The 23,061-nt window shown below is 44.9% G+C and overlaps 1 protein-coding gene and 2 long non-coding RNA genes across 7 annotated transcripts in view; 1 reads left to right on the top strand and 2 right to left on the bottom strand.

Moving 5' to 3' along the window:
• The window catches only part of LOC118397938 (CLIP-associating protein 2-like), a 149,238-nt gene that overhangs the window by 22,654 nt on the left and 103,523 nt on the right, over positions 1-23,061 (bottom strand). Inside the window, exons 22-26 of the mRNA XM_052469456.1 lie at positions 21,376-21,540; positions 20,304-20,348; positions 6,899-7,006; positions 2,036-2,098; positions 930-1,027 (exon numbers count right to left, since the gene is read on the bottom strand). Of these exons, the coding sequence (XP_052325416.1) occupies positions 930-1,027; positions 2,036-2,098; positions 6,899-7,006; positions 20,304-20,348; positions 21,376-21,540 (479 nt within the window). The remainder of the gene's footprint in view (positions 1-929; positions 1,028-2,035; positions 2,099-6,898; positions 7,007-20,303; positions 20,349-21,375; positions 21,541-23,061) is intronic.
• On the bottom strand, positions 3,598-5,411 carry LOC127909212 (uncharacterized). 5 transcript variants are annotated; one of them, XR_008070288.1, is made up of 3 exons: positions 5,273-5,411; positions 3,915-3,976; positions 3,598-3,644 (listed from the first exon to the last, which is right to left on the bottom strand). It is a non-coding gene; the product is annotated as an uncharacterized LOC127909212 (long non-coding RNA). The 5 variants fall into 5 exon arrangements; XR_008070287.1 differs by having other exon boundaries at positions 5,246-5,384; XR_008070286.1 differs by having other exon boundaries at positions 5,219-5,357.
• LOC127909207 (uncharacterized) lies at positions 11,871-20,296 on the top strand. Its single transcript, XR_008070271.1, has 6 exons — positions 11,871-13,698; positions 14,686-14,789; positions 14,851-15,224; positions 15,679-15,854; positions 17,691-17,715; positions 19,885-20,296. It is a non-coding gene; the product is annotated as an uncharacterized LOC127909207 (long non-coding RNA).

A 23,061-nucleotide genomic window follows, 5' to 3' on the forward strand; every position in this document is an offset into this window, starting at 1 on the left:
CCGGGGGTTAGTCCCCACGACAGAGGAACCGGGGGTTAGTCACCACGACAGAGGAACCGGGGGTTAGTCCCCACGACAGAGGAACCGGGGGTTAGTCCCCACGACAGAGGAACCGGGGGTTAGTCCCCACGACAGAGGAACCGGGGGTTAGTCCCCACGACAGAGGAACCGGGGGTTAGTCCCCACGACAGAGGAACCGGGGGTTAGTCCCCACGACAGAGGAACCGGGGGTTAGTCCCCACGACAGAGGAACCGGGGGTTAGTCCCCACGACAGAGGAACCGGGGGTTAGTCCCCACGACAGAGGAACCGGGGGTTAGTCCCCACGACAGAGGAACCGGGGGTTAGTCCCCACGACAGAGGAACCGGGGGTTAGTCCCCACGACAGAGGAACCGGGGGTTAGTCCCCACGACAGAGGAACCGGGGGTTAGTCCCCACGACAGAGGAACCGGGGGTTAGTCCCCACGACAGAGGAACCGGGGGTTAGTCCCCACGACAGAGGAACCAGGGGTTAGTCCCCACGACAGAGGAACCAGGGGTTAGTCCCCACGACAGAGGAACCGGGGGTTAATCCCCACAACAGAGAAACCGGGGGTTAGTCCCCACGACAGAGGACCCGGGGGTTAGTCACCACGACAGAGGAACCGGGGGTTAGTCCCCACGACAGAGGAACCAGGGGTTAGTCACCAGTCCCCACAACAGTAAGTACAGTGGTATTCAGACGTTTTCCACCATAGCCCATATCTAACGACAGATCCTTCAAATCTGTACATTTCCATTTTTACATCAACAAATAGCCTCCAATTCATTACATTTTCATCTAGGTTATGAAAATGTAAATAACTTCACTAGGGGTCGCGACCCCGGCTTTGAATACCACCTTGAGTTAGTGTGTGTGTGTGTGTGTGTGTGTGTGTGTGTGTGTGTACCAGGGCGTCAGCGAGGGCCTCCTCTATATCAGACCCAGTGAGGACTCTCATGGTGCTGACTGACGATGACAGATGGCTGGATTGACTGATACTGTACCCTGGAGGGAGGAGAGAGACGAACGTTACAGATGCAGTCAAATACACAATCCCTTCCAACGTCATCCAACAACCTTCTTCCCTCCCTCACCCCCTCTTACCTCATCCCTCCCTCACCCCCTCTTACCTCATCCCTCCCTCACCCCCTCTTACCTCATCCCTCCCTCACCCCCTCTTACCTCATCCCTCCCTCCCTCACTCACCCCCTCTTACCTCATCCCTCCCTCACCCCCTCTTACCTCATCCCTCTGTCCCTCCCTCACCCCCTCTTACCTCATCCCTCTGTCCCTCCCTCACCCCCTCTTACCTCATCCCTCTGTCCCTCCCTCACCCCCTCTTACCCACGTCCCTCTGTCCCTCCCTTACCCCCTCTTACCTCATCCCTCTGTCCCTCCCTCACCCGCGTCCCTCCCTCACCCCATCAACCTCTTCCCTCCCTCACCCCATCAACCTCTTCCCTCCCTCACCATTCTCTCCCACCTCCTCATCCACCCCCTAACCTCACCTCACCCACCCTCACCAACCTCTTCCCTCCCTCCCTCCCTCATTCTCTCCCACCTCATCCACCGACCTCACCCACACCCTTCCACCAGATCAGACCTCCCTCCGACCTCCCCGATCACATAACAACCCCCCGCTAGATGGTATGGTGAATAAATAACCAAGTGAACCTTGACCCCAAGGGCTGTGAACTTCCATGCAAAGCATGATGGGAGTAAACAAGGAAACAAACAAACATACATGGAGGACACTGTGCGGGGTCATGTCCGTGTCGATGGGAGGCGGGGATTAAAATCAGGAAAATCGATGAGCGAGGGAAGACAGCTACAAATGCATCGTCGGAATGGAGACAAAATGGTTGTCGCGGCAACTGAACGGGGTGGCGGAAGCTTGAGGTCCAGGAAGAGGCGATGAAGGAGAACAAAGAAAAATAACGAGAAGATCTAGAGAACGGAAAAGAGAAGGGAATCAAGAAGATGGAGAGAGAGAGAGAGGTACTCATTGTTCACCTGCGGCCCCTAAAGCGTCGGCGGTGTGGAGAGCTCCGGTGGAGCGAGAGTAGTGGCGCGATGCTGCAACCATCAACGACACACACACACGTAGAAACACAGACACACACACACGTAGAAACACCCCGCCCCCCACGCACCGTTAAAACACACACTACGTGTGAGAGAAAGTGAGACCCAGAACCATGCAGCAACTCTGTGTGTGTGTGTGTGTGTGTGTGTGTGTGTGTGTGTGTGTGTGTGTGTGTGTGTGTGTGTGTGTGTGTGTGTGTGTGTAGCCCTCTAAGAGTTCTACTTCCCTACAGCGGCTGACAGTATTCCATCAGCTAGCCCAGGTTGTCTAAACGGCTGGGAATAATCTACCTTAGAGTTGAGGCATGCTGCCTGCACTGCTGGTCTGGGTACGCAATCTACAGTGTAATGACGACCTCCAAAGCCTCCAGTCTAACAACGACCTCCAAAGCCTCCACAGTGTAATAACGACCTCCAAAGCCTCCACAGTCTAATATCAACCTCCAAAGCCTCTACCTCTAGTCTAATAACGACCTCCAAAGCCTCTACCTCTACAGTTTAATATCGACCTCCAAAACCTCTACCGTCTAATATCGACCTCTAAAGCCTCTACAGTGTAATAACGACCTCCAAAGAATCTACAGTCTAATATCGACCTCCAAAGCCTCTACAGTCTAATATCGACCTCCAAAGCCTCTACCTCTACAGTCTAATATCAACCTCCAAAGCCTCTACAGTCTAATATTGACCTCCAAAGCCTCTACAGTCTAATATTGACCTCCAAAGCCTCTACCGCTACATTCTAATAACGACCTCCAAAGCCTCTACATTCTAATAACGACCTGCAAAGCCTCTACCTCCACAGTGTAATAACGACCTCCAAAGCCTCCACAGTCTAATATCGACCTCCAAAGCCTCTACAGTCTAATAACGACCTCCAAAGCCTCTAGTCTAATAACGACCTCCAAAGCCTCTACAGTCTAATAACGACCTCCAAAGCCTCTACAGTCTAATAACGATCTCCAAAGCCTCTAGTCTAATAACGACCTCCAAAGCCTCTAGTCTAATAACGACCTCCAAAGCCTCTAGTCTAATAACGACCTCCAAAGCCTCTAGTCTAATAACGACCTCCAAAGCCTCTAGTCTAATAACGACCTCCAAAGCCTCTACAGTCTAATAACGATCTCCAAAGCCTCTAGTCTAATAACGACCTCCAAAGCCTCTAGTCTAATAACGACCTCCAAAGCCTCTAGTCTAATAACGACCTCCAAAGCCTCTAGTCTAATAACGACCTCCAAAGCCTCTAGTCTAATAACGACCTCCAAAGCCTCTAGTCTAATAACGACCTCCAAAGCCTCTAGTCTAATAACGACCTCCAAAGCCTCTAGTCTAATAACGACCTCCAAAGCCTCTAGTCTAATAACGACCTCCAAAGCCTCTAGTCTAATAACGACCTCCAAAGCCTCTAGTCTAATAACGACCTCCAAAGCCTCTAGTCTAATAACGACCTCCAAAGCCTCTAGTCTAATAACGACCTCCAAAGCCTCTAGTCTAATAACGACCTCCAAAGCCTCTACCGCTACAGTCTAATAACGACCTCCAAAGCCTCTAGTCTAATAACGACCTCCAAAGCCTCTAGTCTAATAACGACCTCCAAAGCCTCTAGTCTAATAACGACCTCCAAAGCCTCTAGTCTAATAACGACCTCCAAAGCCTCTAGTCTAATAACGACCTCCAAAGCCTCTAGTCTAATAACGACCTCCAAAGCCTCTAGTCTAATAACGACCTCCAAAGCCTCTAGTCTAATAACGACCTCCAAAGCCTCTAGTCTAATAATGACCTCCAAAGCCTCTAGTCTAATAACGACCTCCAAAGCCTCTAGTCTAATAACGACCTCCAAAGCCTCTACCGCTACAGTCTAATAACGACCTCCAAAGCCTCTAGTCTAATAATGACCTCCAAAGCCTCTACAGTCTAATAACGATCTCCAAAGCCTCTACAGTCTAATAACGACCTCCAAAGCCTCTACATTCTAATAACGACCTCCAAAGCCTCTACATTCTAATAACGACCTCCAAAGCCTCTACATTCTAATAACGACCTCCAAAGCCTCTACATTCTAATAACGACCTCCAAAGCCTCTACAGTCTAATAACGACCTCCAAAGCCTCTACAGTCTAATAACGACCTCCAAAGCCTCTACAGTCTAATAACGACCTCCAAAGCCTCTAGTCTAATAATGACCTCCAAAGCCTCTAGTCTAATAACGACCTCCAAAGCCTCTACCTCTACAGTTTAATATCGACCTCCAAAACCTCTACCGTCTAATATCGACCTCCAAAGCCTCTACAGTGTAATAACGACCTCCAAAGAATCTACAGTCTAATATCGACCTCCAAAGCCTCTACAGTCTAATATCGACCTCCAAAGCCTCTACCTCTACAGTCTAATATCAACCTCCAAAGCCTCTACAGTCTAATATTGACCTCCAAAGCCTCTACAGTCTAATATTGACCTCCAAAGCCTCTACCGCTACATTCTAATAACGACCTCCAAAGCCTCTACATTCTAATAACGACCTGCAAAGCCTCTACCTCTACAGTGTAATAACGACCTCCAAAGCCTCCACAGTCTAATATCGACCTCCAAAGCCTCTACAGTCTAATAACGACCTCCAAAGCCTCTAGTCTAATAACGACCTCCAAAGCCTCTACAGTCTAATAACGACCTCCAAAGCCTCTACAGTCTAATAACGATCTCCAAAGCCTCTACAGTCTAATAACGATCTCCAAAGCCTCTACAGTCTAATAACGACCTCCAAAGCCTCTAGTCTAATAATGACCTCCAAAGCCTCTAGTCTAATAACGACCTCCAAAGCCTCTACAGTCTAATAACGATCTCCAAAGCCTCTAGTCTAATAACGACCTCCAAAGCCTCTAGTCTAATAACGACCTCCAAAGCCTCTAGTCTAATAACGACCTCCAAAGCCTCTAGTCTAATAACGACCTCCAAAGCCTCTAGTCTAATAACGACCTCCAAAGCCTCTAGTCTAATAACGACCTCCAAAGCCTCTAGACCTCTCTAGTCTAATAACGACCTCCAAAGCCTCTAGTCTAATAACGACCTCCAAAGCCTCTAAACGACCTCCAAAGCCTCTAGTCTAATAACGACCTCCAAAGCCTCTAGTCTAATAACGACCTCCAAAGCCTCTAGTCTAATAACGACCTCCAAAGCCTCTAGTCTAATAACGACCTCCAAAGCCTCTAGTCTAATAACGACCTCCAAAGCCTCTAGTCTAATAACGACCTCCAAAGCCTCTAGTCTAATAACGACCTCCAAAGCCTCTAGTCTAATAACGACCTCCAAAGCCTCTAGTCTAATAATGACCTCCAAAGCCTCTAGTCTAATAACGACCTCCAAAGCCTCTAGTCTAATAATGACCTCCAAAGCCTCTACAGTCTAATAACGACCTCCAAAGCCTCTACAGTCTAATAATGACCTCCAAAGCCTCTACATTCTAATAACGACTCCAAAGCCTCTACATTCTAATAACGACCTCCAAAGCCTCTAATAACGACCTCTAATAACGACCTCCAAAGCCTCTACATTCTAATAACGACCTCCAAAGCCTCTACATTCTAATAACGACCTCCAAAGCCTCTACAGTCTAATAACGACCTCCAAAGCCTCTACAGTCTAATAACGACCTCCAAAGCCTCTACAGTCTAATAACGACCTCCAAAGCCTCTACAGTCTAATAACGACCTCCAAAGCCTCTAGTCTAATAATGACCTCCAAAGCCTCTAGTCTAATAACGACCTCCAAAGCCTCTAGTCTAATAACGACCTCCAAAGCCTCTAGTCTAATAACGACCTCCAAAGCCTCTAATCTAATGACCTCCAAAGCCTCTAGTCTAATAACGACCTCCAAAGCCTCTAGTCTAATAATGACCTCCAAAGCCTCTAGTCTCTAATAATGACCTCCAAAATAATGACCTCCAAAGCCTCTACAGTCTAATAACGATCTCCAAAGCCTCTACATTCTAATAACGACCTCCAAAGCCTCTACATTCTAATAACGACCTCCAAAGCCTCTACAGTCTAATAACGACCTCCAAAGCCTCTACAGTCTAATAACGACCTCCAAAGCCTCTACAGTCTAATAACGACCTCCAAAGCCTCTACAGTCTAATAACGACCTCCAAAGCCTCTACAGTCTAATAACGACCTCCAAAGCCTCTACAGTCTAATAACGACCTCCAAAGCCTCTACCTCTACAGTGTAATAACGACCTCCAAAGCCTCCACAGTCTAATATCGACCTCCAAAGCCTCTACAGTCTAATAACGACCTCCAAAGCCTCTACCTCTACAGTGTAATAACGACCTCCAAAGCCTCCACAGTCTAATATCGACCTCCAAAGCCTCTACAGTCTAATATCGACCTCCAAAGCCTCTACAGTCTAATATCGACCTCCAAAGCCTCTACAGTCTAATATCGACCTCCAAAGCCTCTACAGTCTAATATCGACCTCCAAAGCCTCTACAGTCTAATATCGACCTCCAAAGCCTCTACAGTCTAATATCGACCTCCAAAGCCTCTACAGTCTAATAACGACCTCCAAAGCCTCCACAGTCTAATATCGACCTCCAAAGCCTAGCATGTGTTGACGTTGGATCAAATGTATGCAAGGTGGTCAGTTTTGTTGTTCCATAATGATGGTTTTGTTTGTGTGTTAAAACGTGGTGTCAATGATGTGTGTGTGTGTGTGTGTGTGATTACATGGTGTCAATGATGTGTGTGTGTGTGTGTGTGATTACATGGTGTCGATGATGTGTGTGTGTGTTACTCACCCAGAGGTGTAAAGGAACGCACAGGGCTGGTATCTCTGCTGCTCTCTCTGCTGGTCTCCCTACTGCAGCCCTGACTCATACTGGGCCGAGGAATACGACTGCCCCGAGCTGCGGTACCATGATAATATACCGAGGGGGGGGGACAACAGGGGAAGCAGAAAGAGAGACACAGAGGACAAAGGAGAAAAGGAAAGAGATAGAGCAAGAGAGAGAGTGGGGAGGAGAGAGAAACCGATAGAGTGACACTGATAGACAGGACTGAATAAGTGCACAGCTCTTCCGGCTCGATGGGTGAGTCTCAATAATGTACAGGGTGTTACAGAGAAAGCCACAGACTGTTGAGACACAGCCCTAGAGAGCGCAGGACTGCTGGGCTCTGAAATGACATGTTGCACCCTAGGCTTGGGCGGTATACCGGCTATTTGGAAATAGCCACCGGATAGTTTTTCATCAAAAACTATTTATTTTATGTTTTTATTTCATTTTTTTCATACATTTGAGTATTTGTAGCTTTTAAAGTAAATACCCGCAGTCAACTTGTACAATATGTTATTATTGTTTGTTTACAATCACACAACGAGAGACCGGAGCCTTGTGAGTCACTTCCTGTTAGGCAGCACGCGCCAGGTGATCTAGTTACAGTATAGAAATCACAACTAAAATGTTAGCCAGCTCGATATCTTATAGATATTCAGTCAACTGTCTACAATGAGCTAAATGCTCTGCAGTTGTGCAATGGGTTTGCTAATTTAGTAGCTAGTTAGCTTCTTCTTGCAAAATCAAGCTTCTCTTGGTAACAGCAGAGAATCAACAGCCTTGCTGTTTAATATTTGTTATGTGCAGCAAACTGTGAGTAGCATTTATTTGTTACTTGTATAACTTTATGAGCTGGGATGTCTGTTCTGCAAATAGTTTATGCCAGAGACTGCAGAAGACGTTCGCAATGTGCTCGTTAGCATTCGCTATGTGATTTTACAACTACTTGTTAGCATTCTTAACCTTTCGGTTTACAGAGGCTCAGTCAGTGGGGTTTGAAAATAGAGCTTCCTGTCCATTGCCGGTATGAAATCTGGATACTGCCCAAGCCTACTGCTTGTTACACACACACACACACACACACACACACACACACACACACACACACACACACACACACACACGGAGGAAATGAGAAGCAGATGAAGGAGGGGGATGAGGGGGGAGGATCCGTTTTTATCCAATAAGCATCATGCTCATCCTGACTGTTCATTGGCCAGAGCCAGGACACCCATCAGAGTTAACCACAGCATACGGAAGCGTAATGGGGAACCAATGAAGCTTAACCGATCCTATGACGCGTCATTCACATCTGCGGCCAATTGGTTAGTGGCAAAATGCAAATTGTCACCACGATTACCATGGCAACCCATCGCCATGACACACAGCCATGGGTTCAGAGGTTAGAGGAGGATTCTGGTATTTTGAGGCGGTGAGCAACAGCCTGACATAATGGTATGAGAGAGATGGAGGGGGATGGAGAGAGTGAGATGAGTGTTGGCAAGAGAGGTGGAGGGACGGACAGATTTATTTCGAGAGACATGAAGATGGAGGATGTATATAGAGACATGAGGATGTATATATAGAGACATGAAGATGGAGGATGTATATAGAGACATGAAGATGGAGGATGTATATAGAGACATGAAGATGTATATAGAGAGACATGAAGATGTATATAGAGAGACATGAAGATGGAGGATGTATATATAGAGACATGAAGAAGGAGGATGTATATATAGAGACATGAAGATGTATATAGAGACATGAAGATGGAGGATGTATATAGAGACATGAAGATGGAGGATGTATATAGAGAGACATGAAGATGGAGGATGTATATATAGAGACATGAAGATGGAGGATGTATATAGAGACATGAAGATGGAGGATGTATATAGAGACATGAAGATGGAGGATGTATATAGAGACATGAAGATGGAGGATGTATATAGAGACATGAAGATGCAGGATGTATATAGAGACATGAAGATGGAGGATGTATATAGAGAGAGACATGAAGATGGAGGATGTATATATAGAGACATGAAGATGGAGGATGTATATATAGAGACATGAAGATGGAGGATGTATATATAGACATGAAGATGGAGGATGTATATATAGAGACATGAAGATGGAGGATGTATATATAGAGACATGAAGATGGAGGATGTATATATAGAGACATGAAGATGGAGGATGTATATAGAGACATGAAGATGGAGGATGTATATAGAGACATGAAGATGGAGGATGTATATAGAGACATGAAGATGGAGGATGTATATAGAGACATGAAGATGGAGGATGTATATAGAGACATGAAGATGGAGGATGTATATATAGAGACATGAAGATGGAGGATGTATATAGAGAGACATGAAGATGGAGGATGTATATAGAGACATGAAGATGGAGGATGTGAAGATATGTAGAGACATGAAGATGGAGGATGAAGATGGATGTATATAGAGACATGAAGATGGAGGATGATGAGAGGATGGAGGATATATATAGAGACATGAAGATGGAGGATGTATATATAGAGACATGACATGAAGATGGAGGATGTATATATAGAGACATGAAGATGGAGGATGTATATATAGAGACATGAAGATGGAGGATGTATATATAGAGACATGAAGATGGAGGATGTATATAGAGACATGAAGATGGAGGATGTATATAGATACATGAAGATGGAGGATGTATATAGAGACATGAAGATGGAGGATGTATATAGAGACATGAAGATGCAGGATGTATATAGAGAGACATGAAGATGGAGGATGTATATATAGAGACATGAAGATGGAGGATGTATATATAGAGACATGAAGATGGAGGATGTATATATAGAGACATGAAGATGGAGGATGTATATATAGAGACATGAAGATGGAGGATGTATATAGAGAGACATGAAGATGGAGGATGTATATAGAGAGACATGAAGATGGAGGATGTATATAGAGAGACATGAAGATGGAGGATGTATATAGAGAGACATGAAGATGGAGGATGTATATATAGAGACATGAAGATGGAGGATGTATATATAGAGACATGAAGATGGAGGATGTATATATAGAGACATGAAGATGGAGGATGTATATATAGAGACATGAAGATGGAGGATGTATATAGAGAGACATGAAGATGGAGGATGTATATAGAGACATGAAGATGGAGGATGTATATAGAGAGACATGAAGATGGAGGATGTATATAGAGAGACATGAAGATGGAGGATGTATATAGAGAGACATGAAGATGGAGGATGTATATAGAGAGACATGAAGATGGAGGATGTATATAGAGAGACATGAAGATGGAGGATGTATATAGAGAGACATGAAGATGGAGGATGTATATAGAGAGACATGAAGATGGAGGATGTATATAGAGAGACATGAAGATGGAGGATGTATATAGAGAGACATGAAGATGGAGGATGTATATAGAGACATGAAGATGGAGGGGAGGATGTAGTGGGGCAAAAAAGTATTTAGTCAGCCACCAATTGTGCAAGTTCCCTCCATCTATATACATGCCTCCATCTATATACATCCCTCCAGTGACAAAGTATTGATAAACTTTGTTATTGACCAAATAATTATTTTCCACCATAATTTGCAAATTCATTCATTAAAAATCCTACAATGTGATTTTCTGGATTTTTTCCCCTAATTTTGTCTGTCATAGTTGAAGTATATCTATGATGAACATTACAGGCCTTTTTAAGTGGGAGAACTTGCACAATTGGTGGCTGACTAAATACTTTTTTTGCCTCACTGTATATTAGATGGAGAGGTGGAGGGAACCATCAGATCCTCCTCTCCACCCTCTCCGAGTTGGGCATCTCCGGCGCGGCCCACGCTTGGATTGCGTCCTACCTGACAGGTCGCTCCTACCAGGTGGCGTGGCGAGAATCTGTCTCCTCACCACGCGCTCTCACCACTGGTGTCCCCCAGGGCTCTGTTCTAGGCCCTCTCCTATTCTCGCTATACACCAAGTCACTTGGCTCTGTCATAACCTCACATGGTCTCTCCTATCATTGCTATGCAGACGACACACAATTAATCTTCTCCTTTCCCCCTTCTGATGACCAGGTGGCGAATCGCATCTCTGCATGATGGGCAGACATCAGTGTGGATGACGGATCACCACCTCAAGCTGAACCTCGGCAAGACGGAGCTGCTCTTCCTCCCGGGGAAGGACTGCCCGTTCCATGATCTCGCCATCACGGTTGACAACTCCATTGTGTCCTCCTCCCAGAGCGCTAAGAACCTTGGCGTGATCCTGGACAACACCCTGTCGTTCTCAACTAACATCAAGGCGGTGGCCCGTTCCTGTAGGTTCATGCTCTACAACATCCGCAGAGTACGACCCTGCCTCACACAGGAAGCGGCGCAGGTCCTAATCCAGGCACTTGTCATCTCCCGTCTGGACTACTGCAACTCGCTGTTGGCTGGGCTCCCTGCCTGTGCCATTAAACCCCTACAACTCATCCAGAACGCCGCAGCCCGTCTGGTGTTCAACCTTCCCAAGTTCTCTCACGTCACCCCGCTCCTCCGCTCTCTCCACTGGCTTCCAGTTGAAGCTCGCATCCGCTACAAGACCATGGTGCTTGCCTACGGAGCTGTGAGGGGAACGGCACCTCAGTACCTCCAGGCTCTGATCAGGCCCTACACCCAAACAAGGGCACTGCGTTCATCCACCTCTGGCCTGCTCGCCTCCCTACCACTGAGGAAGTTCAGTTCCCGCTCAGCCCAGTCTAAACTGTTCGCTGCTCTGGCCCCCCAATGGTGGAACAAACTCCCTCACGACGCCAGGACAGCGGAGTCAATCACCACCTTCCGGAGACACCTGAAACCCCACCTCTTTAAGGAATACCTAGGATAGGATAAGTAATCCTTCTCACCCCCCTTTAAGATTTAGATGCACTATTGTAAAGTGACTATTCTACTGGATGTCATAAGGTGAATGCACCAATTTGTAAGTCGCTCTGGATAAGAGCGTCTGCTAAATGACTTAAATGTAAAATGTAATGTAAATGAGGGATGTGTATACACTGCTCAAAAAAATTAAGGGAACACTTAAACAACACAATGTAACTCCCAAGTCAATCACACTTCTGTGAAATCAAACTGTCCACTTAGGAAGCAACACTGATTGACAATCAATTTCACATGCTGTTGTGCAAATGGAATAGACAACAGGTGGAAATTATTGGCAATTAGCAAGACGCCCCCAATAAAGGAGTGGTTCTGCAGGTGGAGACCACAGACCACTTCTCAGTTCCTATTCTTCCTGGCTGATGTTTTGGTCACTTTTGAATGCTGGCGGTGCTTTCACTCTAGTGGAAGCATGAGACGGAGTGGCTCAGGTAGTGCAGCTCATCCAGGATGGCACATCAATGCGAGCTGTGGCAAGAAGGTTTGCTGGGTCTGTCAGCGTAGTGTCCAGAGCATGGAGGCGCTACCAGGAGACAGGCCAGTACATCAGGAGACGTGGAGGAGGCCGTAGGAGGGCAACAACCCAGCAGCAGGACCGCTACCTCCGCCTTTGTGCAAGGAAGAGCAGGAGGAGCACTGCCAGAGCCCTGCAAAATGACCTCTAACAGGCCACAAATGTGCATGTGTCTGCTCAAAGGGTCAGAAACAGATTCCATGAGGGTGGTATGAGGGCTCGACGTGGGGGTTGTGCTTTACAGCACAACACCGTGCAGGACGGTTGGCATTTGCCAAAGAACACCAAGATTGGCAAATTCGCCACTGGCGCCCTGTGCTCTTCACAGATGAAAGCAGGTTCACACTGAGCACGTGACAGACGTGACAGTCTGGAGACGCCGTGGAGAACTGTCTGCTGCCTGCAACATCCTCCAGCATGACCGGTTTGGCGGTGGGTCAGTCATGGTGTGGGGTGGCATTTCTTTGGGGGGCCGCACAGCCCTCCATGTGCTCGCCAGAGGTAGCCTGACGCACCATATGCTGGTGCGGTTGGCCCGGAGTTCCTCCTAATGCAAGACAATGCTAGACCTCATGTGGCTGGAGTGTGTCAGCAGTTCCTGCAAGAGGAAGGCATTGATGCTATGGACTGGCCCGCCCGTTCCCCAGACCTGAATCCAATTGAGCACATCTGGGACATCATGTCTCGCTCCATCCACCAACGCCACGTTGCACCACAGACTGTCCAGGAGTTGGTGGATGCTTTAGTCCAGGTCTGGGAGGAGATCCCTCAGGAGACCATCCGCCACCTCATCAGGAGCATGCCCAGGCGTTGTAGGGAGGTCATACAGGCACGTGGAGGCCACACACACTACGGAGCCTCATTTTGACTTGTTTTAAGGACATCAAAGTTGGATCAGCCTGTAGGGTGGTTTTCCACTTTGATTTTGAGTGTGACTCCAAATCCAGACCTCCATGGGTTGATAAATTTGATTTCCATTGATAATTTGTGTGTGATTTTGTCAGCACATTCAACTATGTAAAGAAACATGTATTTAATAAGAATATTTCATTCATTCAGATCTAGGATGTGTTATTTTAGTGTTCCCTTTATTTTTTTGAGCAGTGTATATGGAGAGGTGGAGGGATGTATATAGATGGAGGGATGTATATAGATGGAGGGATAGAGGATGTATATAGATGGAGGAATGTATATAGGTGGAGGGATGTATATAGGTGGAGGGATGTATATAGGTGGAGGGATGTATATAGGTGGAGGGATGTATATAGATGGAGGGATGTATATAGGTGGAGGGATGTATATAGATGGAGGGATGGAGGATGTATATAGGTGGAGGGATGTATATAGATGGAGGGATGTATATAGATGGAGGGATGTATATAGGTGGAGGGATGTATATAGATGGAGGGATGTATATAGATGGAGGGATGTATATAGATGGAGGGATGTATATAGATGGAGGGATGTATATAGATGGAGGGATGTATATAGATGGAGGGATGTATATAGATGGAGGGATGTATATAGATGGAGGGATGTATATAGATGGAGGGATGTATATAGATGGAGGGATAGAGGATGTATATAGATGGAGGGATGTATATAGATGGAGGGATAGAGGATGTATATAGATGGAGGGATGTATATAGATGGAGGGATGTATATAGATGGAGGGATGTATATGGAGGGATGTAGAGGATGTATATAGATGGAGGGATGTATATAGATGGAGGGATGTATATAGATGGAGGGATGTGTATATAGATGGAGGGATGTATATAGATGGAGGGATGTATATAGATGGAGGGATAGAGGATGTATATAGATGGAGGGATGTATATAGATGGAGGGATGTATATAGATGGAGGGATGTATATAGATGGAGGGATAGAGGATGTATATAGATGGAGGGATGTATATAGATGGAGGGATAGAGGATGTATATAGATGGAGGGATGTATATAGATGGAGGGATGTATATAGATGGAGGGATGTATATAGATGGAGGGATGTATATAGATGGAGGGATGTATATAGATGGAGGGATGTATATAGATGGAGGGATGTATATAGGTGGAGGGATGTATATAGATGGAGGGATGTATATAGATGGAGGGATAGAGGATGTATATAGATGGAGGGATGTATATAGATGGAGGGATGTATATAGATGGAGGGATGTATATAGATGGAGGGATAGAGGATGTATATAGATGGAGGGATGTATATAGATGGAGGGATGAGGATGTATATAGATGGAGGGATGTATATAGATGGAGGGATAGAGGATGTATATAGGTGGAGGGATGTATATAGATGGAGGGATGTATATAGATGGAGGGATGTATATAGATGGAGGGATAGAGGATGTATATAGGTGGAGGGATGTATATAGATGGAGGGATAGAGGATGTATATAGATGGAGGGATGTATATAGATGGAGGGATAGAGGATGTATATAGGTGGAGGGATGTATATAGATGGAGGGATGTATATAGGTGGAGGGATGTATATAGATGGAGGGATGTATATAGGTGGAGGGATGTATATAGATGGAGGGATGTATATAGATGGAGGGATGTATATAGATGGAGGGATGTATATAGATGGAGGGATGTATATAGATGGAGGGATGTATATAGATGGAGGGATGTATATAGATGGAGGGATGTATATAGATGGAGGGATGTATATAGATGGAGGGATGTATATAGATGGAGGGATGTATATAGATGGAGGGATGTATATAGGTGGAGGGATGTATATAGATGGAGGGATAGAGGATGTATATAGATGGAGGGATGTATATAGGTGGAGGGATGTATATAGATGGAGGGATGTATATAGATGGAGGGATGTATATAGATGGAGGGATGTATATAGATGGAGGGATGTATATAGATGGAGGGATGTATATAGATGGAGGGATAGAGGATGTATATAGATGGAGGGATGTATATAGATGGAGGGATGTATATAGATGGAGGGATGTATATAGATGGAGGGATGTATATAGATGGAGGGATGTATATAGATGGAGGGATAGGATGTATATAGATGGAGGGATGTATATAGATGGAGGGATGTATATAGATGGAGGGATGTATATAGATGGAGGGATAGAGGATGTATATAGATGGAGGGATGTATATAGATGGAGGGATGTATATAGATGGAGGGATGTATATAGATGGAGGGATAGAGGATGTATATAGATGGAGGGATAGAGGATGTATATAGGTGGAGGGATAGAGGATGTATATAGATGGAGGGATGTATATAGATGGAGGGATGTATATAGATGGAGGGATGTATATAGATGGAGGGATGTATATAGATGGAGGGATGTATATAGGTGGAGGGATAGAGGATGTATATAGATGGAGGGATGTATATAGATGGAGGGATAGAGGATGTATATAGGTGGAGGGATGTATATAGGTGGAGGGATGTATATAGATGGAGGGATGTATATAGATGGAGGGATGTATATAGATGGAGGGATGTATATAGATGGAGGGATGTATATAGATGGAGGGATAGAGGATGTATATAGATGGAGGGATAGAGGATGTATATAGATGGAGGGATGGAGGGATGTATATAGATGGAGGGATAGAGGATGTATATAGAAGGAGGGATGTATATAGATGGAGGGATGTATATAGGTGGAGGGATGTATATAGATGGAGGGATGTATATAGATGGAGGGATAGAGGATGTATATAGATGGAGGGGTGGAGGGATGTATATAGATGGAGGGATAGAGGATGTATATAGAAGGAGGGATGGAGGGATGTATATAGGTGGAGGGATAGAGGATGTATATAGATGGAGGGATAGAGGATGTATATAGATGGAGGGATAGAGGATGTATATAGATGGAGGGATAGAGGGATGTATATAGATGGAGGGATAGAGGGATGTATATAGATGGAGGGATGTATATAGATGGAGGGATAGAGGATGTATATAGATGGAGGGAGGGATGTATATAGATGGAGGGATGTATAGAGGATGTATATAGATGGAGGGATGTATATAGATGGAGGGATAGGGATGTATATAGATGGAGGGATGTATATAGATGGAGGGATGTATATAGATGGAGGGATGTATATAGATGGAGGGATAGAGGATGTATATAGATGGAGGGATGTATGGAGGGAGGGTATATAGATGGAGGGGTGGAGGGATGTATATAGATGGAGGGATGTATATAGATGGAGGGATGTATATAGATGGAGGGATGTATATAGATGGAGGGATGTATATAGATGGAGGGATGTGTATATAGATGGAGGGATGTATATAGATGGAGGGATGTATATAGATGGAGGGATGTATATAGATGGAGGGATGTATATAGATGGAGGGATGTATATAGATGGAGGGATGTATATAGATGGAGGGATGTATATAGATGGAGGGATGTATATAGATGGAGGGATATAGATGGAGGGATGTATATAGATGGAGGGATGTATATAGATGGAGGGATGTATATAGATGGAGGGATGTATATAGATGGAGGGATGGATAGAGGATGTATATAGATGGAGGGATGTATATAGATGGAGGGATGTATATAGATGGAGGGATGTATATAGGGAGGGATGTATATAGATGGAGGGATGTATATAGATGGAGGGATGTATATAGATGGAGGGATGTATATAGATGGAGGGATGTATATAGATGGAGGGATGTATATAGATGGAGGGATGTATATAGATGGAGGGATGTATATAGATGGAGGGATGTATATAGATGGAGGGATGATGGAGGGGATATATAGATGGAGGGATGTATATAGATGGAGGGATGTGTATATAGATGGAGGGATGTATATAGATGGAGGGAGGGATGTATATAGATGGAGGGATGTATATAGATGGAGGGGTGTATATAGATGGAGGGATGTATATAGATGGAGGGATGTATATAGATGGAGGGGTGGAGGGATGTATATATGATGGAGGGATGTATATAGATGGAGGGATGTATATAGATGGAGGGGTGTATATAGATGGAGGGATGTATATAGATGGAGGGATGTATATAGATGGAGGGATGTATATAGATGGAGGGATGTATATAGATGGAGGGATGTATATAGATGGAGGGATGTATATAGATGGAGGGATGTATATAGATGGAGGGATGTATATAGATGGAGGGATAGAGGATGTATATAGATGGAGGGATGTATATAGATGGAGGGATAGAGGATGTATATAGATGGAGGGATGTATATAGATGGAGGGATGTATATAGATGGAGGGATAGAGGATGTATATAGGTGGAGGGATAGAGGATGTATATAGATGGAGGGATGTATATAGATGGAGGGATGTATATAGATGGAGGGATGTATATAGATGGAGGGATAGAGGATGTATATAGATGGAGGGGTGGAGGGATGTATATAGATGGAGGGAGGATGTATATAGAAGGAGGGGTGGAGGGATGTATATAGGTGGAGGGATAGAGGATGTATATAGATGGAGGGATAGAGGATGTATATAGATGGAGGGATAGAGGATGTATATAGATGGAGGGATAGAGGGATGTATATAGATGGAGGGATATATATAGGTGGAGGGATGTATATAGATGGAGGGATGTATATAGATGGAGGGATAGAGGATGTATATAGATGGAGGGGTGGAGGGATGTATATAGATGGAGGGATAGAGGATGTATATAGAAGGAGGGATGTATATAGATGGAGGGATGTATATAGGTGGAGGGATGTATATAGGTGGAGGGATAGAGGATGTATATAGATGGAGGGATGTATATAGATGGAGGGATAGAGGATGTATATAGATGGAGGGATAGAGGATGTATATAGATGGAGGGGTGTATATAGATGGAGGGATGTATATAGATGGAGGGATGTATATAGATGGAGGGATGTATATAGATGGAGGGATGTATATAGATGGAGGGATGTATATAGATGGAGGGATGTATATAGATGGAGGGATGTATATAGATGGAGGGGTGTATATAGATGGAGGGGTGTATATAGATGGAGGGATGTATATAGATGGAGGGATGTATATAGATGGAGGGATGTATATAGATGGAGGGATGTATATAGATGGAGGGATAGAGGATGTATATAGATGGAGGGATGTATATAGATGGAGGGATGTATATAGGTGGAGGGATGTATATAGATGGAGGGATAGAGGATGTATATAGATGGAGGGATGTATATAGATGGAGGGATGTATATAGATGGAGGGATGTATATAGATGGAGGGATGTATATAGATGGAGGGATGTATATAGATGGAGGGATGTATATAGATGGAGGGATGTATATAGATGGAGGGATGTATATAGATGGAGGGATGTATATAGATGGAGGGGTGTATATAGATGGAGGGGTGTATATAGATGGAGGGATGTATATAGATGGAGGGATGTATATAGATGGAGGGATGTATATAGATGGAGGGATGTATATAGATGGAGGGGTGGAGGATGTATATAGATGGAGGGATGTATATAGATGGAGGGGTGTATATAGATGGAGGGATGTATATAGATGGAGGGATGTATATAGATGGAGGGGTGGAGGATGTATATAGATGGAGGGATGTATATAGATGGAGGGATGTATATAGATGGAGGGGTGTATATAGATGGAGGGATGTATATAGATGGAGGGATGTATATAGATGGAGGGATGTATATAGATGGAGGGATGTATATAGATGGAGGGATGTATATAGATGGAGGGATGTATATAGATGGAGGGATGTATATAGATGGAGGGATGTATATAGATGGAGGGATAGAGGATGTATATAGATGGAGGGATGTATATAGATGGAGGGATGTATATAGATGGAGGGATGTATATAGATGGAGGGATGTATATAGATGGAGGGATGTATATAGATGGAGGGATGTATATAGATGGAGGGATAGAGGATGTATATAGATGGAGGGATGTATATAGATGGAGGGATGTATATAGATGGAGGGATGTATATAGATGGAGGGATGTATATAGATGGAGGGATGTATATAGATGGAGGGATGTATATAGATGGAGGGGTGTATATAGATGGAGGGATGTATATAGATGGAGGGGTGTATATAGATGGAGGGGTGGAGGATGTATATAGATGGAGGGATGTATATAGATGGAGGGATGTATATAGATGGAGGGATGGATATAGATAGAGGGATAGAGGATGTATATAGATGGAGGGATGTATATAGATGGAGGGATGTATATATGAGGATAGAGGATGTATATAGATGGAGGGATGTATATAGATGGAGGGATGTATATAGATGGAGGGATAGAGGATGTATATAGATGGAGGGATGTATATAGATGGAGGGATGTATATAGATGGAGGGATGTATATAGATGGAGGGATGTATATAGATGGAGGGATGTATATAGATGGAGGGATGTATATAGATGGAGGGATGTATATAGATGGAGGGATGTATATAGGTGGAGGGATGTATATAGATGGAGGGATGTATATAGATGGAGGGATGTATATAGATGGAGGGATGTATATAGATGGAGGGATGTATATAGATGGAGGGATAGAGGATGTATATAGATGGAGGGATGTATATAGATGGAGGGATGTATATAGATGGAGGGATGTATATAGATGGAGGGATGTATATAGATGGAGGGATGTATATAGATGGAGGGATGTATATAGATGGAGGGATAGAGGATGTATATAGGTGGAGGGATAGAGGATGTATATAGATGGAGGGGTGGAGGGATGTATATAGATGGAGGGGTGGAGGGATTTATATAGAGAGACATGAAGATGAGGGATGGAGGGACGCAGGCAGAGGTAGAGTTGTTAGAGGGATGAGTCGGAGAGTTCTTACCTCCTCTGCTCGTTGCTTTGTAGATGGAACTAACACTGGAGGGAGCTAGAGATGACAGAGGAAGGAGAGGAGAAAGAGGGAGGAAAGGAAGGAGAGGAGAAAGATGGGGGGAGGAAAGGAAGGAGGAAAGGAAGTAGAGGAGAAAGAAGGTGAGGAGAAAGAGGGAGGAAAGGAAGGTGAGGAGAAAGAGGGAAAGAAGGAGGAAAGGAAGGAGAGGAGAAAGAAGGTGAGGAGAAAGAGGGAGGAAAGGAAGGAGAGGAGAAAGAAGGAGAGGAGAAAGAGGGAGGAAAGGAAGGAGAGGAGAAAGAGGGAGGAAAGGAAGAAGAGGGGAAAGATGGGGGGAGGAAAGGAAGAAGAGGAGAAAGAAGGAGGAAAGGAAGGAGAGGAGAAAGATGGAGGAAAGGAATGAGAGGAGAAAGAGAGGAAGGAGAGGAGAAAGAGGGAGGAGAAAGAGGAAGGAGAGGAGAAAGAGGGAGGAGAAAGAGGAAGGAGAGGAGAAAGAGGGAGGAGAAAGAGGAAGGAGAGGAGAAAGAGGGAGGAGAAAGAGGAAGGAGAGGAGAAAGAGAGGAAGGAGAGGATAAAGACAGAGGGAGTAAAATAGAGTTCAGCATTAAAAGAGTTCCTGCTTTCAAAGTTGTTGGGAGAAACGCATGGACTAATCTGTGACATCATCACAAACCATGCAGCGATAAGGGAAGCATGCGATTGGTGGGGATTGATCAAGTTGTCATGACAATGATAAAAGGTAGGAGGCCAGAGTGAGATGCACGCAGAAACGCAGTGTGTGTGAGAGAGAGAGCGAGCGAGAGATGTTAATCTCTTGGCCTTAGCCAATCAGGCATGAGCAGGAACAAACAGAAGCAGGACAATGGGGGAGGGGATGATTTTATTGGTTTAGAAATAACAAAGATAAAAATCAATACATCCTGTGGAATAAGGAAGAGGCGGCGGCTTGGGGACCGGCTTGGGGACAGGCTTGGGGACAGGCTTGGGGACAGGCTTGGGGACAGGCTTGGGGACCGGCTTGGGGACCGGCTTGGGGACAGGCTTGGGGTGTGTGAGCTCTACTCACCGACAGACAGGCGTGTAGGGGAGGAGTCTCGTGAGCAGCCCTGGCTGCGGGGGATGCGGCTACGTCTCCCTCCGGCCCCAGCTAGGACCCTCTGGGCTCCAGAACCCAGCGTACTCAGAGCGGTGCTGGTCAGGACGCGACCCGGGGAACCACTCCGACTGCCGGCTAGAGAGAGACAGGGAGGGAGAATTACAAACACAGAACACACACTGGTCATGAGACCCTGTTGTTTACGGCACAACAACATCCCCGAGCACCATCACCATCACCATCACCATGTCTGCATCAGATCTGGGTTCAATTTAATACATACGTCAAACACTTAGAAGTACGAGGTGCGCTTGACTTCGCTTGGGAGCTTTTACCTTTTGGAAATATTATTCCCAAGTGTAACTAAAGTCTTTGAAAATATTTGAGTGTATTACTGACCCAGGTCTGGTTAGCAGATCAGAAGGGACTAGATGTGTGTAGGAACATGGTGAATGGACTCGGACTCCATGGAACTTTAGCCATTTTGATTCCAGGGTTAGGAGTTGTTTTCAGCCAGACTCAGGGGACCAGCTTTGGCGGCCATCTTGGGACCGTCATCATTTCGGTGGGTCGTTTGTTTATTCCCAAATGATGACATGGAGTACAATATATCACTGCCCATAATGCCTTGTGACTGACACAGATCTACACATGCTTGAGTTTTGTGATGTCCTAACTAGAGGTTGACCGATTAATCGGAATGGCCGATTTCAAGTTTTCATAACAATCGGAAATCGGTCAATTTGGACGCCAATGGTATTTTTTTTTACACCTTTATTTAACGAGGCAAGTCCGTTAAGAACACTTTCTTATTTTCAATGATGGCCTAGGAACAGTGGTTTAACCGACTTGTTCAGGGGCAGAACGACAGAGTTTTACCTTGTCAGCTCGGGGATTCAATCTTGCAACCTTACAGTTAACTAGTCCAACGCTCTAACCACCTGCCTCTCATTGCACTCCACGAGGAGCCTGCCTGTTACGCGAATGCAGTAAGAAGCCAAGGTAAGTTGCTAGCTAGCATTAAACTTACCTTATAAAAAACAATCAATCAATCATAATCAGTAGTTAACTACACATGGTTGATGATATTACTAGTTTATCTAGCGTGTCCTGTGTTGCATATAATCGATGCGGTGCATATTGTTGCTCCAACGTGAACCTAACCATGAACATCAATGCCTTTCTGAAAATCAATTACACAGAAGTATATATTTTTAAACCTGCATATTTAGCTAAAAGAAATCCAGGTTAGCAGGCAATATTAACCAGGTGAAATTGTGTCACTTCTCTTGCGTTCATTGCACGCAGAGTCAGCGTATATGCAACCTTTTGGGTCGCTCTGAGACTTGGAGTAGTTGTTCCCCTTGCCCTGCAAGGGCCGCCGACTTTGTGGAGCGATGGGTAACGCTGCTTCGGGGGTGGCTGTTGTCAATGTGTTCCTGGTTCGAGCCCAGGTAGGGGCGAGGAGAGGGACGGAAGCTATACTGTTACACTGGCAATACTAAAGTGCCTATAAGAACATCCAATAGTCAAAGATTTATGAAATACAAATGGTATAGAGAGAAATAGTCCTATAATTCCTATAATAACTACAACCTAAAACCTCTTACCTGGGAATATTTTAGACTCATGTTAAAAGGAATCACCAGCTTTCAT

The sequence above is a fragment of the Oncorhynchus keta genome, chromosome 19 (genome assembly GCF_023373465.1).
Source record: "Oncorhynchus keta strain PuntledgeMale-10-30-2019 chromosome 19, Oket_V2, whole genome shotgun sequence".
In the NCBI taxonomy this organism is placed as follows: Eukaryota; Metazoa; Chordata; class Actinopteri; order Salmoniformes; family Salmonidae; genus Oncorhynchus; species Oncorhynchus keta.